The sequence below is a fragment of the Callionymus lyra genome, chromosome 6, assembly GCF_982586985.1.
Source record: "Callionymus lyra chromosome 6, fCalLyr1.hap1.1, whole genome shotgun sequence".
In the NCBI taxonomy this organism is placed as follows: domain Eukaryota; kingdom Metazoa; phylum Chordata; class Actinopteri; order Syngnathiformes; family Callionymidae; genus Callionymus; species Callionymus lyra.
The window spans coordinates 2,358,203-2,375,702 of NC_141823.1; the positions used below are offsets into that span (position 1 = coordinate 2,358,203).

Sequence of the window (17,500 nt, forward strand, 5' to 3'; positions counted from 1 at the left end):
CTACTTAGAGAGAGTAGCCCAGTGATGACGTGGAACTCTTGCTCCTCTTGGAGAAGACTACCTCACTAGAAAACATTAGGAGGCCCCGGGGCAGACCCACGACATGCTGGAGACCCAAGTGTTTTCGCAGACAGGCTTTAGATTTGCGGGGAAAAATCTTCTTCTGCTTCCTTGACCTTCGATGTATAAACTTATGCTCATATTCTCCGTTGTTACGAACTCATAAAAAACACACAATTTAATTCAGATCTACACAGTCAAACATCTGTGGAAGTGACAACACAACACACTCACCAGCTTCAGCCAGTGTAAGTCAAGCTTCAACGTTTCTTTTTCATCACAGTGAGAGAGAAGCCAGTAAACATCCTTAATCCTTCCATCAGTGATCTGATCCAGCCTTACACCCCAGCTCGGGCTCAGGTCTGTGGATCAGAATCTACTGATGGTTCCTGAACTTCCGGACCAGAGGAGAGAAATCCTTCCAGACTGTTGCTCCTAAGCTTTGGAACCATCTTCTCTCTCTTTGCGCTTGATGGATCTAATGACTCCTTTAAGAAACATCTTAAGACGTTTTTATTTGTTCAGGCTTTTCCTTGATTTTCTGGAACTCCTGTTGTGTTATCAGTGTTATCTTGACCTTTTAAGTACATACTTTATTGAATATTGTTTTGATTGTTTAAGTTCTTTGTGACCCTGGTCTGTAAAAGCGCTATATAAATAAATATTACTTACTTACTAAAGGAGCAGCACCGTCAGTGAGACTGCTGTTCAAGGATCTCTCACACCGAGGTTCGCTGTCGTGCGTCTTGATTAAGAAGCGTTTTGTTATTTTGTTAGCGGCTCTCTAGAAACACATTAATAATTATCGATCCTGGCAGCCAAACACAAAATGCCCACCGGGGAGAAGTTAGACGTACAATTAAAGCAGCTTATGGGAGCGTGTGGTTACCTTAATAAAATAAAAATCAATGCTGTGGAGCGAGCTTCGGGCGGCGGTTCAGCCCTTCAAGCAGAGTCTGACACATCACTGTGATGGCAGCAGATACATCTGTCTTTCATCTGCTCCACAGAGTAAATCATGAGCGCGTCAGGCTGGTGTGCCCAGAAACACCGGCAGCAGAACCTTCAAACAGTCGGACCGACCCGCGGTGCTGAGATTCAAGCAGAGTTCTGGCCAAGATGGCGGCGCCAAAGCAATCATCTACACAAACATGCAGATCACAATCTCTGGTTCTAACTCACCTAAAAGCAGATGCACACACACAGATAGAAGAGCATTTTTTTTATCTCGTAGAATAGCCATGAAATCTCAGACAGACATCAGCAAACACCAACCTTCCAGCTCTGAACTTCACAAAAGACATTTAGGATGTAAGGTAAGGTATAAAGTTTTACCTTACCTTACCTTACCTTAGACGGATGTACTGTTGGACATCATGGACTCATTTCCATGGTGGCTTATTTCAGATAAATAAAGAAGATATATACTGTATATATCTATTTGGGGGGGCGACATAGCTCAGATGGTAGAGTGGTTGCCTGCAGTCCAAAAGGTTGCAGGTTCAATCCCAGCTCCAGACAAGCTTGTGTCGTTGTGTCCCTGATTGCTCCTGATGGTGAACTTGGCGCAAATGTGCAGCCTACAGCCTACTCCCATCAGTATGTGTGAATGGTTGAATTTCCCCTCGCGGGACTAATAAGGGATTCTAAAAAAAAATATATATATATATATATATATATATATTCCAATCTGTACTGTGACACATGTCTGTCTGTCTATATATATATATATATATATATATATATATCATCTGGAATCCTACTAGTACAGATTGGAATCCTGCTACTGAACTGGGATTTAATATTGATTCTGAATAAAATCATGGTTTGTATTGTTGTTTCCTTACATTAACACCATGGACATAGATTTGAGTTCATCCTCGGACAGATTGTGATTAACGGTATTTTAAATGTGAATTGGCCGATGACAAATTTTGATTCCAATCTATCGTGGGGACAATCCATAATGGTCCAAATGAAACAGCTGCTCCCATGGTTACCATGTGTATTGACAGAAGGGTTATCAGATATTAAAACATGAAGTCATTCACCTAGAATAGTGATGGTGAATGTAGACTTAACTACGCTGACATTGTAGGTGTGAAATGATTCTATTTTCCAAAACATTTTTAATATAATCCAAATTTCTCCTATTAGAGTTGAAGATTGTCCTGGTTAAATTCAACATTCAGATCCCAATAAAGTAGTTGAATCTGGAATCCTTGGAATTCCAATCTGTACTATGAGGATTCCAGATCCTACTGGATTCCAATCTGTACTGTGACACATGTCTGTCTATATATATATATATATATATATATAAAATACATGTTGCTCCTAAGCTTTGGAACGATCTTCCTCTGTGTTTGACGATCTACTGACATCTGAAGACACTTTTATTTGAGCTTTTTCTTCACTTTCTTGTTGTTGCTGTGTTTGTCTCTATGTTGATTTTTTAAACTGTAAATTTTAACTGTGTATTGTTTTGCTATTAAGCACTTTGACTTAGACTTTGACTTAGATTGTATCATCTTGTTCTTTATTTATCTTTGTTCTTGTTCTTATTTTATTTTTATTTATTTTTTATGAATAATTGCTGTATTGCTGTGGCTAATTGGAAAAAAAACAATTTCCCGAAGGAGACCTGCTGAGGATCAATAACGTTCTACCTACCTACCTACTTTGTGACCCTGGTCTAGAAACATCTTTACAAATAATAATTACTTCTTATTTCTGATAGATAGACCAATTTGAGCGTTAGCGTTATAAGCCTCGTGATTGGTTGATCGAAATGAGTTATATGCTGATTTTTTTAATTATTTATATTTGTAGACTAGGATAGACAAGAGCATTACTCTGGAAAATAAATAGGTATAAATAAATTGTTATTTGATGGCAACGACAACATTAATACACAGAAATGTTCTTTGTTAATTAACAGATTTGTTTCAACATACGTATAAAAATAAATATATTTTATATTCCAGAGATAAACAAAGAGAAATAAGTATCTCTAATGTAAAATAAGGCTCATGTTTTGATTTCTTCTTTAGTCAAGTCATTAAAAGAGAAGCACTGGATTCATTTTAAGGTGGGAAAACAATTCGTCAATGCTTCTGCTCTCTGACCCTTGGAAGTTTTTTTTTTAAATAAAGGCTTGAATTTTTAAAAGGAAAGAAATGTTATGCTTGATAAAAACTTTCAAGAAGTAGTTGATCTGTTTTTGAGGGTTAAAACATTTTTTGAGCAAATGTTGGACTCATGGTTGTGGCTTTATTCAAAAATACTCTCTCAGTTCCACAGAAGTTGACGGATCACAGGAAAGGTTAGGATCACGAAATGTTGCTCCGAGAATAAATATTTACAGCCACAACATGACCTGCTCGACATGTTCTCAAAGGTACGCAGAGTAAAACTCTGTATCACAGTTTTGTTTACCTACCATTTTGAAAGTGTTTGATGTTTTTTAAGATACTTTCAATAGATATTCTGAAAGTTTAACGCTGGAGCAAAACCACAAACGTCATAGTGTCACGTGGGAATAAAAGATGTCTGTGATGGTTCATCATCAACATATTCATTTAAATCTTCTCTAAGGTAAAAGTCGATGTGTAGTCAAAAGTCGAACTCAGAGGAAGAAGATATTGTTCAAAAACAAGCAAGAAGGTATTGAGTGAAAACCCGAGTCTTACCTGCTGCAAAGTCATGGTTGAGGTCGATGAAGGCGTTGGAGTGAGGGATGCGCATCTGGACCGGAGACGGCAGCGCAGGCTGCCAAACCTGGATCCTACAAGTCAAAGAGACAGGTTTAGTGGGGGATAAAGAAAGATTGAGCTCAACTGTGTTCACGCCGGGTCTTTGGATTCCAGCTTTTAGCGTGATTGTGCCATTAAAGGAGTCAAGACGCCGCGAAAAGTGACATTTTTTATTACTTAGAATCTAAAACTTACCTTTAATTTCCTACCGATTTGGGCAAAAGTTATCATTTATTTCAACACGAGTCATACTTCAGTATCTAGAACTCCTCTTCTGGATTGTGTCCATTATATTTTTAATCTACTTGAACAGTTAATGAGTGTATGAAAAAAAGTGAAAAGTATCAGAAGGGTTCATAAGAGTCACATATATAAATATTTATATATTTATAATAATTAAAGTACCTGTTGGTCAGGTAGCAGACCTCGGTGGTTTCCATGTTGGTGACTCCAAAAATATCTGGGATCATGTCGCCGTTGAAACTGTGGAGAATGAGAAGGAGGTCAGTGTCTGTGTGAAATTCACAAAAAAACATGAGATGCCAGCAGAAAAGTTCCTCACTCCATGACTAGGGGTTGATCTCTGAAGGTCTTGTTCAGCTTCAGCGGGTCAGCCAGTTCTGCAAAGACCAGATGAGTCCATCAGAACAAAGGCAAAGACAACATTTAATAAAGAACATCAGACTCTATCAAATACAACAACCAGGTTTCTCAGGCTCAGTTTGACAAAGACATGTCTCTAGTTCAACACTGCAGGAAACTGACCACAAACTGTTTCAACTGATAAAAATCTATAAACTTAAATGATGTCACAACATGATCTAGATCTTATAATCACTGTGTTTGTTTCATTTACACTATTGTTTATTTTGTGTCTAAACCAGAAGGATGTGTCTCGCCTGCAGTTCATACAAAACTCTGCAGCCAGAATTCTGAGCCGCTCTAGTAGAAGAACTCACATTTCTCCTTCAAACTCTTCACTGGCTGCCAGTTTCTTTCAGGATCAATAAATAATCAATAAGTAAATTACAGCCTTATCAACATATATGAATGTGTTCCTGTGAGAAATGACACACAACCAGTGGAATGTATCTGGAGGTCCACAAGGGAATCAACATCAGAAAACATAAGTGAACCTTGCTGTGCATCTAATATCTGGGATGAATTTATTTGTTCTTTGATTGTGAGTTGGTATCATGGATGAAAGTGGAAAATGTGTAACGGTTACATTTGTACAATGTTGATTAACAAAACTATCAGTGTGTTTCTGTAGTATTATACATCTTCATCGACGATTAATAACGAAGAGTTTCACACACAGCTGTTGTAAGCCTGATATCTTGTAGAGTCCATAAGGTGTTCACACACCAGTGATCGTAAGTCATGTGTATTACGAGCCTTCTCCTTTTTTAACTTCCTTTATCTCAGCGGTGAAGAGTGAAGAAGACACTTCCCGTTCACGCCCATGATGAAACAGCACTTGTCATACACAAAACACTTGATTTGGTTAAATATTAACTCTTCAACGGTGAAATAAACGTGGATTAAGCTCGTCTCATGACAAGTGAGTCACTGGCTAAAGTGTTTCTCTTATAAGAAGAACCACTTTGTTCTCACAGACGTGTTCTATCATTGAGGAAAACACTAGAGCATTTCAACATTTGTCTTCAGTCAGAGCTGACGTGGCCAACAAACGAGAAGTCACATGAGAACATAAGACTCGAGCTACCTAATGTCTGGTTGTTCCCCCAGAAGATGAAGACCGTCACTAGAACCATGAGGAGACTCGAGCTACCTAATGTCTGGTTGTTCCTCCAGAAGATGAAGACTGTCACTAGAACCATGAGGAGACTCGAGCTACCTAATGTCTGGTTGTTTCCACAGAAGATGAAGACTGTCACTAGAACCATGAGGAGACTCCAGCTACCTAATGTCTGGTTGTTCCTCCAGAAGATGAAGACTGTCACTAGAACCATGAGGAGACTCCAGCTACCTAATGTCTGGTTGTTTCCCCAGAAGATGAAGACTGTCACTAGAACCATGAGGAGACTCGAGCTACCTAATGTCTGGTTGTTTCCCCAGAAGATGAAGACTGTCACTAGAACCATGAGGAGACTCCAGCTACCTAATGTCTGGTTGTTTCCCCAGAAGATGAAGACTGTCACTAGAACCATGAGGAGACTCCAGCTACCTAATGTCTGGTTGTTTCCCCAGAAGATGAAGACTGTCACTAGAACCATGAGGAGACTCGAGCTACCTAATGTCTGGTTGTTCCTCCAGAAGATGAAGACTGTCACTAGAACCATGAGGAGACTCCAGCTACCTAATGTCTGGTTGTTTCCCCAGAAGATGAAGACTGTCACTAGAACCATGAGGAGACTCCAGCTACCTAATGTCTGGTTGTTTCCCCAGAAGATGAAGACTGTCGCCGCCATTGAGTTGATCTGTGTGGTGAGAAGAACGTCCATCTGAGAGTCTCCGTCATAGTCTCCAGGAACCACGCTGGTGATGGATGCGTCACTGAAACACAAGACCTCAGTTACAAAATATAACTTGGAAAAAATAGTATACATTTTAATGAAGTTTAAGTATAGAAGTTTACCAAGGTGAATGTATTTGTAAGTATAGTAGTAAAAGTATACTATTTTAAACTTAAACTTAAATTGATACGATACAAGTTTACAGTACAATTGTAATTTCAAGTTTATCCATCTCTATACTACCGGCATAGAGGGGTGTAAAAACTAAATCAATAAATACACAGATATTCAATATTGATCTTTTTTTTTTTTAATTAATGCATCAATAAACAATGACACTGTATATATTTCTTAATTTGAAAAACATGTTTTCCTTTTGATTAGAGCATACTTTATATTTATCAGTTATTTTATGGTTTATGTTTTACCAAATAAAAAATAAAATCGTTTTTTGAAATGGCATTTATATTCACACCATTTGTTAATATGTGTATTGATATTAAACTTCTGGCCTGTAGATGGCACTCTACTGCAGCTAAAGAAACTATTAAATCCCACAAAATCCTGCCAATAACTCAGTATGAGAGGATACAGTCGACTGCAGCAGCTGTTAAAGCTGATGTTTGGACATATTTTGGCTCCTAGTTAGGTAGGTAGGTAGGTAGAACTTTATTGATTTAAATTGTTTTTTCCAAATTATACATAGCAAATACATCAATTTTTCATAAAAAATAATCAAAATAAAACAAGAACAAGAACAAAGAGAAATAAAGAGAAAGAACAAGATGATACAATCTAAGTCTAAAGATAAGGATAAAGAACATGGATCAAAGAAAAATAACAAAGACAAAGGATACAAAGATTAACGTAGAACAGAACATCATGATACTTTTAGTAGTATAAGTTATAGTTATTTATAGTATAAATAGTTATATTAATTCAAACAAAAGAGAGAGAACCAATCACAAGATGACACTAAAATTCAGTGTCCCCTTAAATCATTGAGAAAATTATGCAAGTGTATTAAAATATATCATACTGTGAGCTCACTACAACCCTACCAGTGTCCTAGATACACTGTCTGACTCTACAGTTTAGTTAAAAGAAGTGAACTTAGTTTACTCAAAGCACACTATTCTATTTTCTTTAATACCAATACACTTGTTATATACTCATAAAGTCTGCCTTTGGGTAAATTGCACCACATTTAACAACTCATACGGGACAGGAACCAGCAACAGTCTTCTTTTCTGTAAGTCTTTAGGGTACATACAGTTAATACAGATGAGTACACAGACTATTTACTATAACTTAAGCAACTGTGTGTATAACAACATAACCAAACTACCCAACACCCACTCCCATGATCCTTTGCACAGTTTACTTCAGGATAACCACATTTACACAGTTGCCCAGAGTAAAAGTCGTATGTTTCATAGAAAATACTTGTAAGTGTAAGTGTACATAAGAGTACTATTGAAGTATGGTTTGTCAAAAGTAAACTCAAGTATTCTACTTTAATTCTAGTATAAAATAATTACATTCATAGTACATTGAATATACTTATTATTGCTAAGGGATGTCAACAGTAAACTTCAAGGATTGTACTTCAATTTTATTTAAAGTAATTATACAATATATATATACTAATATACTAATATTTACTAAAGGATTATAATATTAGACGATAACTCAATCTTACCGGGGCATGTTTTCTTTAGTGATGTTGATCCTGGGTTTGAAATAAGGAGCTTTGGAGTCAGCCAAGAAGATAATCACCTCCGTCTCTGAAATTAAAACAATTACATTAGTAAAGTGTAACATTAAATGTCATTTAAATACAAATGTCACAAACGTTAACATACGCTCTCTGATGACAAACATGTCTGTCTGTTTATCCGAGTTAAAATCGCCAAACGCCGCAATAGTCCCGAAGTTTTCTGCCGCAAAAAGATCCGCCGTGACATCCTGCAGGGCTAGTGAGCGACAGGATTCCACGAAAAACAGCAAAAATGCCACAAAATGCCATTTAAAGCGTCTCATCTTGTGACAGTGCAGCTTCCGACATCAACACGGAGCACTTGACGGCAGACGGCTTTACGGCATCATGAAGGGACGCATATTTATGTTGGTTGATAGATTAAAAAAGCTGGAGTCAAATGAATGTGTTTTAAACGTTTATATCAAAGACTTAAAGTCACGGGTTAAGTGACAACATAGAAATGTTGAAATAAGAGGGATTTAAATCGTTTTCGAGTTTACAACAGTGTCGTGATTTGGTGCCGTTTGACAGCTCGGAGAAGGACTGAGAAGCTGGAGGTTGTTGGCAAACCGGAAAATGGACTTGTGTAAAAAAGAAAAGCGTCCATTTGTTGTTTAAACAAAATGTAATACTGGGACACGTGGATAGGGTCGTGCTCTTTATCCATTATTTATTATTTGACTTCATTAAAGTTTTTTTTATTTTTTTATTACGCTCGTGTGTCACCGGAAACGACAAATACATTTCTCAATCTTTTATTTTGTAAGCCAGACAACGGATGCGTTTGCCAGAGTGTCATACTTGAATGTTGTAAACATGGCGAGCTTGGCTGATGTCGGTTGGAAACTCTTGGAATTCAAGGCTCGATCCAAACGTTCAGGTTCGATCTTCTGTCAGTTAAATTGTCAGTTAAAAAAGTGCATCTTGTGACGGTTGTCAGTGTGTGAAACTGGCGGGTGTGTGTGTCCCCGACGTGTAGCAGCGTTTAAAGTGTGTGTGCATGAAAGGTCAGAGGTTCTAATTGTGCTATTTCTGGATGTTTCTGCAGGTGTCACTTACTTCACTTACTTCACTTACTTTAGTGTTTCTCTCGTTTAAAGGTTGTTTTTGTGCAAATAAACGTTAATCTGGGCGAGAAACACGTGTTTCCCACTGAACACGTCCAACTCCAGCCTGACACCAATGACACACGTTTGTTTACAGAAGAATTGACGAGAGTTTTCTTCAGAAAAGTTGATTTAATTGAACTAATGGACAAAAAATAAACATGGAATGAGTAAAATATTGATATCAGCTGAACTTTTTTATTCAAAACAATCTTTTCATTCATGTTTAATCTAAAAAAACTGTTTATAATAATCTACAAATACTTTAATAACGTGATGAAATAAAAAAACTACAGTAAAATGTTTCCAAATTAATTCATATTATATATAAAACCTAAATCTTTAATAATATATAGTTTTTTTTACAGAGGTTTGCAATTTTTAATTTTAATTAAGGTTTAAAGTTCACATGTCTTTACAATGGATTTAAATGACTACAACAATAAAAACATGATAAAAAAAACAACTACAGTAACATTTTTCCATTCCAATTCATTCTTATTATATATAAAACCTTCATCTTTAATAATATATGACATGATAAAATAAAAAATACTACAGTACTTGTTTTGCTCTAGAAGAACAAACAGAAAAACAAGAAGAAAAAACAATGAAATGAAATATTTACATACACAGAATAACAACAGATTTCTAAGAATATAAAAACTTAAAGGAGATGAATTTTTAGCAGATAATTCCAGTCCAGCTGCTCTATAGTCCAGACAGAGAAGCTTCATATGAGCAGATTTGTCCCACAAATGTTTTAAAATGTTATTGTTTGTTATTTAAATTAAAACTTGACTGAAGCAAGTGTTTAGAGGCTGATGTTACTCCAGAGAAAGACTTTTATCAAAATAGATAGATTTTCAACTTTATCAAAAAGTTATTTCTCAATATAAGGATGATAATTAATTCAAAAGTTCAAAGTTTTATGAAAATAAAGGCTCGTGAACAAAACAACTTCTTCTGGCCTCAACAGCAGTCAAAGTATTTACTTTTATCTGAAATTAAATGAATAAAGTAAGAACAAGATGGAATAAAATAAACTTTACTACCAAACAAATTATGTAAATATTATAAGATCATAACATTTAAAAATATATATATATATATATATATTAATATATTATTGTAGTATTTTTGGGCCTTTATGTTACTTAATTATCTTACAATTAAGATATAGAATTATTTGTTAACGAAATTCCATAAATTAATTATTAATATAATTAAAATATTTATAAATATTTCTTTTACGATTCTTCTTTTAATTTATAAAACCTAAAATATTTAAAATATATTTTCTTGTCCCTTAAGAATCTGTTTTATTTTTTTTTACACTATATATATAAACAACGTTTCATTGAAATTAAAAAATAATCCAATATATATATTTTAATCGACTACTTTATGCCGAGAGGTCAGAGGTCAACGTGTACAGGCTCCGTCATCTTCTTGAATTCATGTTTCAATTTATTTACTTCATGTTTCAGTTCAACTCCTCTGTGTGTAGTTTATCTCGTGTCATTTAACATTTCTTTCAGAAATCATTGATCGTAAACACATTCTCTCGACACGTTCACATGTTTCTCCTCATTTCTCTGCGACGATAACTCTAGAGACGACGTCACAACCGTCCTCATCCGTCTTGTTAATTGAATAATCCGCCAATTATGTGGTAATGAATGATTAATTCATGGACTCGATGGTCTGTGTTGTTAATGGCATGTGTGATTGTTGTTAATTGCTGCACGACTGCTCTAACTCTGCTACTAACTTCCTGTCCGCCGCTGCAGACTGTCACCGTTGACCCTAGTTGACCTTTTGAGAATGGCCGCACAGGCTGCGCCGCGTCGGCTCCGCCGCGAAGTCCAGGCAGAAGGTGAGTGTGGAGGTCAAGAGGTCAGACGGGACAGAAGAAGGTCATGTGATGAGATGATAAACCCGTTTATATCTTCAAAAAAGTCACATTTCAACCTTTATTTCTTTGTTATACCTTAAAAGAGTATTTCAAGGCTTAAAAATATGGAAATAAAATATAATTATGATTTATTCAAATTGTGCGTTTTTCTCTAATGGTTTAAAATGACCAACATTTGACATATAACAGTCCTTCCCCGTAGGCCTGCAAATTATGACAAAATGAGATGAATTGATACATACATTGAAAATAATAAAATATATTTAATTTTGAACTGTTAAAAAAAACATTAATTAGGAAAACAAACCGGGAATTGACAATATTTGTTTTTGCCTTAAAAGCTAGATTTTTATGTATTTGTGCCTGAATGTCTTTTGTTCCTGTCGCCCCCTACTGGAAAGTAAGATTTTTGGTTTCTTTTTTTTTCACTCGTAGCCTCAGTGATTTGACAGATGCGTTCTAATAAATTGCGATGAAGCTTTAAAGAGTTAACTTTCAGTACTTTATTCTATCCTCACTCGTTGAAAGACTTTTTTACAAAGACAAAGGTTTGAAGCCATGGACGGACAAAAATAAGTATCAGAGTGAAACGCTAGTGAAATTCAATTGTATTGGGTTAGTTACTGAGGATGTTAAACCCGGTCAACAGTGCGAGCAACTCGTGTCCATCACTTTCATCTGGAAGCTCACCTGAGTCACTGGACCACTTGATGTACTGGTAGAAATCAACGTTGTTAAATGTGACTAGTGCTGCACGATATTGGAATTATGTGCGAATTTCGATATTGATTTTCGATATTAATGACATATTTTTTTCTTTCACCTAAAAAGAGGTTTGTAGGTGAGGTCTGGGGGATTAGAGAAGGACCTCTTGTTTATTCCCGCGCTTCTGTGTCGACATGATGGTAGAAAAATCTCTCTTATAACGCTCAGTCTCGCGGGACTTGCATCGGTTTCCCACAAACATGAGCGACATCAGAGAGGAGCCGCCGGCGCGTCGTGATATCACCGAATCAATAATAAATCCTTGTACACGCACATATAACACTTTATAAATGACGCTAACAACTTAGCTCGTTAGCATACGGTGAAGACGCACACATAACACTTTATAAATGACGCTAACAACTTAGCTCGTTAGCATACGGTGAAGACGCACACATAACACTTTATAAATGACACTAACAACTTAGCTTGTTAGCATACGGTGAAGACGCACACATAACACTTTATAAATGACGCTAACAACTTAGCTTGTTAGCATACGGTGAAGACGCACACATAACACTTTATAAATGACGCTAACAACTTAGCTCGTTAGCATACGGTGAAGACGCACACATAACACTTTATAAATGACGCTAACAACTTAGCTCGTTAGCATACGGTGAAGACGCACACATAACACTTTATAAATGACACTAACAACTTAGCTTGTTAGCATACGGTGAAGACGCACACATAACACTTTATAAATGACGCTAACAACTTAGCTTGTTAGCATACGGTGAAGACGCACACATAACACTTTATAAATGACGCTAACAACTTAGCTCGTTAGCATACGGTGAAGACGCACACATAACACTTTATAAATGACGCTAACAACTTAGCTTGTTAGCATACGGTGAAGACGCACACATAACAATTATAAATGACGCTAACAACTTAGCTCGTTAGCATACGGTGAAGACGGACAGGTTTGTTTGGAAGTTCACGATCTTCTAAGAAAACGACTGAGACGAGATGAAAAGTTCTTACAATATGTTGCTTTAACAAAGGAGGTTGAAAGAGACGAGTGACTGGATCACTAGTGTTTGACTAGATCATAAGTTAGTATTACTTCACTGGATCACTAGTGTTTGACTAGATCAGAAGTTAGTATTACTTCACTGGATCACTAGTGTTTGACTAGATCATAAGTTAGTATTACTTCACTGGATCACTAGTGTTTGACTAGATCATAAGTTAGTATTACTTCACTGGATCACTAGTGTTTGACTAGATCATACGTTAGTATTACTTCACTGGATCACTAGTGTTTGACTAGATCATAAGTTAGTATTACTTCACTGGATCACTAGTGTTTGACTAGATCTTAAGTTAGTATTACTTCACTGGATCACTAGTGTTTGACTAGATCTTAAGTTAGTATTACTTCACTGGATCACTAGTGTTTGACTAGATCATACGTTAGTATTACTTCACTGGATCACTAGTGTTTGACTAGATCAGAAGTTAGTATTACTTCACTGGATCACTAGTGTTTGACTAGATCAGAAGTTAGTATTACTTCACTGGATCACTAGTGTTTGACTAGATCATAAGTTAGTATTACTTCACTGGATCACTAGTGTTTGACTAGATCAGAAGTTAGTATTACTTCACTGGATCACTAGTGTTTGACTAGATCTTAAGTTAGTATTACTTCACTGGATCACTAGTGTTTGACTAGATCATAAGTTAGTATTACTTCACTGGATCACTAGTGTTTGACTAGATCATAAGTTAGTATTACTTCACTGGATCACTAGTGTTTGACTAGATCATAAGTTAGTATTACTTCACTGGATCACTAGTGTTTGACTAGATCATAAGTTAGTATTACTTCACTGGATCACTAGTGTTTGACTAGATCATAAGTTAGTATTACTTCACTGGATCACTAGTGTTTGACTAGATCATAAGTTAGTATTACTTCACTGGATCACTAGTGTTTGACTAGATCATACGTTAGTATTACTTCACTGGATCACTAGTGTTTGACTAGATCATAAGTTAGTATTACTTCACTGGATCACTAGTGTTTGACTAGATCAGAAGTTAGTATTACTTCACTGGATCACTAGTGTTTGACTAGATCTTAAGTTAGTATTACTTCACTGGATCACTAGTGTTTGACTAGATCATAAGTTAGTATTACTTCACTGGATCACTAGTGTTTGACTAGATCAGAAGTTAGTATTACTTCACTGGATCACTAGTGTTTGACTAGATCTTAAATTAGTATTACTTCACTGGATCACTAGTGTTTGACTAGATCATAAGTTAGTATTACTTCACTGGATCACTAGTGTTTGACTAGATCATAAGTTAGTATTACTTCACTGGATCACTAGTGTTTGACTAGATCATAAGTTAGTATTACTTCACTGGATCACTAGTGTTTGACTAGATCATAAGTTAGTATTACTTCACTGGATCACTAGTGTTTGACTAGATCATAAGTTCGTATTATTTCACTGGATCACTAGTGTTTGACTAGATCATAAGTTAGTATTACTTCTGTGTATATACTGAGACAAGACGCGTCTCCATAGCAACCGAGCCTAACAAGCCGCACAGTTTACAGACGGACGGAGACGTAAACAACAACGAGACATAGAAGTACAAATTGACAACTTTACAGAACGTGACACTGATTGGTTGAAGTGTGTATTTAAGAAATGATTGATTTATACAATAAAACATTATAAATGATCACATGTTTTCCATATGTATATCACACGTGCTAATATCGCGATATCGATATTTTTCCGATATATCGTGCAGCCCTAAACGTGAGGAACTCTTCAAGCCTCGAAGACTTCATTGTTCCCGGACGTTAAGATCAGTGGTTTGTTCAGTGACTTCCTGAGGAGCTCAGGCATCTGTCAGTGACTCTCAGTAGAGCTTCTTGAGCGTTGAGATGTTCGAGATGTTCGAGATGTTCGAGAGCTGCCTCTCACTCTCTCCTCAAGTGTTATCTCCACCAGAGACGGATCAGCTTCGTCGACTTTTACAGCCGATGGAATTATGCAAATGTGTGCGAGTATTTCTCTACCTGTGGCAGCGACCCGGGGGTCCCACCCATTAAAATGTAAATCCCTGCAGAGCCAGCAGGCTTAAGCCAAACCTCCTCTTAACACGTCCCAAAGCCGAGCGTCAGGAGCGACCAGAACCAGAACCAGTGACCCGAGAGTTCCTCTGCATGTTTGCACCGTGAGACTCACCCTCAGTAACTCTCTGTGGCGTTGATGTGAAATAACAAGGATTCATGGATGAATAACTAAGTGTGTGATTCTTAATAACAATCATGTGAAAGTACATGATGTTCTGTAGCATGTTAGTGTAGTTTTTAACTCAAGGAATCAAGGTCAGAGGTCAGGATTATTCTCAAGGTTCAGGATTAGAATAATTTAGAATCTGGTTGATTTATGTTCGTGTTGAATCTTCAGAAATTCAAGACAAAAGCTGGTGAAATAATGACGTGATGATGTAGATTCAGTAGATTCTAAAATCAAAAAATGAGATTTTATTCAAAATTGATTTTCCATCTTTTTACAATGACTGTGAACAAAGACATGAAGATAAAACAACATGTTTTGACAAAAATGGCCCAAATCCACTGCCTTGTCTAATAAAGTCTCACAAAAGTATTTTAACGTTGAACTAAAATATTGACATTAGAAAATTATCTTAAGCTCCGCCCACTGAAAACACTTTGTTTTTCTGGAGATGAAATCTTGTTGACCATAACCACTCTGCTGTGATTGGTCAAGCATGGCGGTTTGTCACCTCGCGCCATCAATGGTCTACTCCTCCAAGGGGCTCGTTGTATAAACAAAGCGTGATCACAGCTGGAGGAGGAGTGAAGCCATTATTACGTCATCATGGACTCTCGTAACCTCTCGTTCGTCCAGATTTCAGAGCAACTTTATAAAGTAATAAAGTGTAAAACATGGTCGTGATGAGAAGTTACTGCGTCTTGAAGAACATTCACTACATGACACCAGAGTTTATTTTCTCATAAGTTAACCTTCACACAACACCATGTAAATCACACTTGGATCAGAGAAGTACAGAAACCCCTCAACGTCTGCTCCCCAGTCTGGACAGGAAGTCTCTTCAAGTGGACTTGAATCCTCCTACTCACCTGAATCTCATTTGTGGTATTTTTATGATAAGTTGTTGTTGGAAAAAAGAGGAAGTGAGATGAAAATAATTGAATGGTGGAAGTTCATAAAGCTGAAGATGAGGGTCTGAGGGAGAGAAATGTGGGCAATAAAAATGCTAATTAGAGTTTGGAAATATGAAGAGGTTTGGAAATGACTTGTGAGATGAGCTGCGGTGAAGTTAGCGAGATAAGTCAATAAATCAGCGGGAACGATGAGACAGGAATACACTGGAACAATTACAGAGACGTGTTTACCTTCACCAACGAAGTCATCGTCTCGTAGAAGCTTCACACCAGCGTCTCCTGGGAGACCGACCTCTATTTCCATGTTGTCGACACACAAGTGTGATGTCGTCCAACGACCAAAACACTCTCAGCACCTGAGAAACTCAGGTGATCACGAACGAAATCGAAATCTTGAGTCGAAAAAGTTGAAACATATTTTCAAGCTGTTTTTCAGACGATCACTGAGAAACTCCTGCTATGATCGTCATGAGAAGAAGCTTAAGAGTAGATCACATCAGTCTCCACCTCTGAGGGACTCGTTATATAAACAAAGCGTGATTACAGCCGGATTATTACGTCATAATGGACTCTTGTAACCTCTTGTTCGTCCAGATTTCAGAGCATATTCATAAAGTAATGTGATCAAGAAGAAGGAGCTGAAGAATAGATCACATCAGTCTCCACCTCCGAGGGACTTGTTATATAAACAAAGCGTGATTACAGCCGGATTATTACGTCATAATGGACTCTTGTAACCTCTTGTTCGTCCAGATTTCATAGCATATTTATAAAGTAATGGGATCAAGAAGAAGGAGCTGAAGAATAGATCACATCAGTCTCCACCTCCGAGGGACTTGTTGTATAAACAAAGCTGGACGTGATTACAGCTGGTGGAGGAGTGAAGCCATTATTACGTCATAATGGACTCTCGTAACCTCTCGTTCGTCCAGATTTGAGAGCATCTTTATAAAGTACTGTGATCAAGAAGAAGGAGCTGAAGAATAGATCACATCAGTCTCCACCTCCGAGGGACTCGTTGTGTAAACAAAGCGGGGCGTGATCACAGCTGGAGTAGGAGTGAAGCCAAGGAGCTGAAGAACAGAAAGGCTGAGAATTGTGTCGTGAAAAAACTTACGGATCAAATATAATTGCATTTGAAGAAATTCAATATGTATCTATTAAGGCGACTTGAGTCACTCACGGAGCTTCAGAGAGTTTCTTCTTGACTCTGTTTTACCTCCATGAACTGATCTGTTCATCTGAGGAGGATGATTCTGCCTCCATAACAGTCGCACTCTCCCTCAATAGATTAGATTAGATTAGATTAGATTTTCCTCCATTAGTCCCACAAGGGAACGTTTCAGATACAGCAGCATCAGGGAAAACAAGAATACAATAAGCAAAGTACATACAAAAATAGAAAAAGGATTGAATAAGAATCCAATATTAATTTGTAGTTTTAAAAGACTTTAAATTC

The 17,500-nt window shown here is 36.9% G+C and overlaps 2 protein-coding genes across 4 annotated transcripts in view; one reads left to right on the plus strand and one right to left on the minus strand.

The window, feature by feature from the left end:
• Positions 1 to 8,367, minus strand: part of itfg1 (integrin alpha FG-GAP repeat containing 1) — a 157,447-nt gene extending 149,080 nt beyond the window's left edge. The window contains exons 1-6 of the mRNA XM_087793023.1: positions 8,161 to 8,367; positions 7,998 to 8,082; positions 6,205 to 6,335; positions 4,378 to 4,435; positions 4,221 to 4,298; positions 3,753 to 3,847 (exon numbers count right to left, since the gene is read on the minus strand). Of these exons, the coding sequence (XP_087649149.1) occupies positions 3,753 to 3,847; positions 4,221 to 4,298; positions 4,378 to 4,435; positions 6,205 to 6,335; positions 7,998 to 8,082; positions 8,161 to 8,338 (625 nt within the window). The 5' untranslated portion in view covers positions 8,339 to 8,367. The remainder of the gene's footprint in view (positions 1 to 3,752; positions 3,848 to 4,220; positions 4,299 to 4,377; positions 4,436 to 6,204; positions 6,336 to 7,997; positions 8,083 to 8,160) is intronic.
• A 244-nt stretch (positions 8,368 to 8,611) lies between these two features.
• phkb (phosphorylase kinase, beta) overlaps positions 8,612 to 17,500 on the plus strand; it is a 133,334-nt gene continuing 124,445 nt past the window's right edge. For 2 of the 3 annotated variants that reach the window (XM_087793017.1, XM_087793016.1), the window contains exon 1: positions 8,612 to 8,937. In XM_087793017.1, coding sequence (XP_087649143.1) covers positions 8,874 to 8,937 — 64 coding nt within the window. In that variant the 5' untranslated portion in view covers positions 8,612 to 8,873. Of the gene's footprint in view, positions 8,938 to 10,956; positions 11,043 to 17,500 lie in introns of all 3 variants that reach the window. The other variant, XM_087793018.1, reaches the window with a different exon arrangement.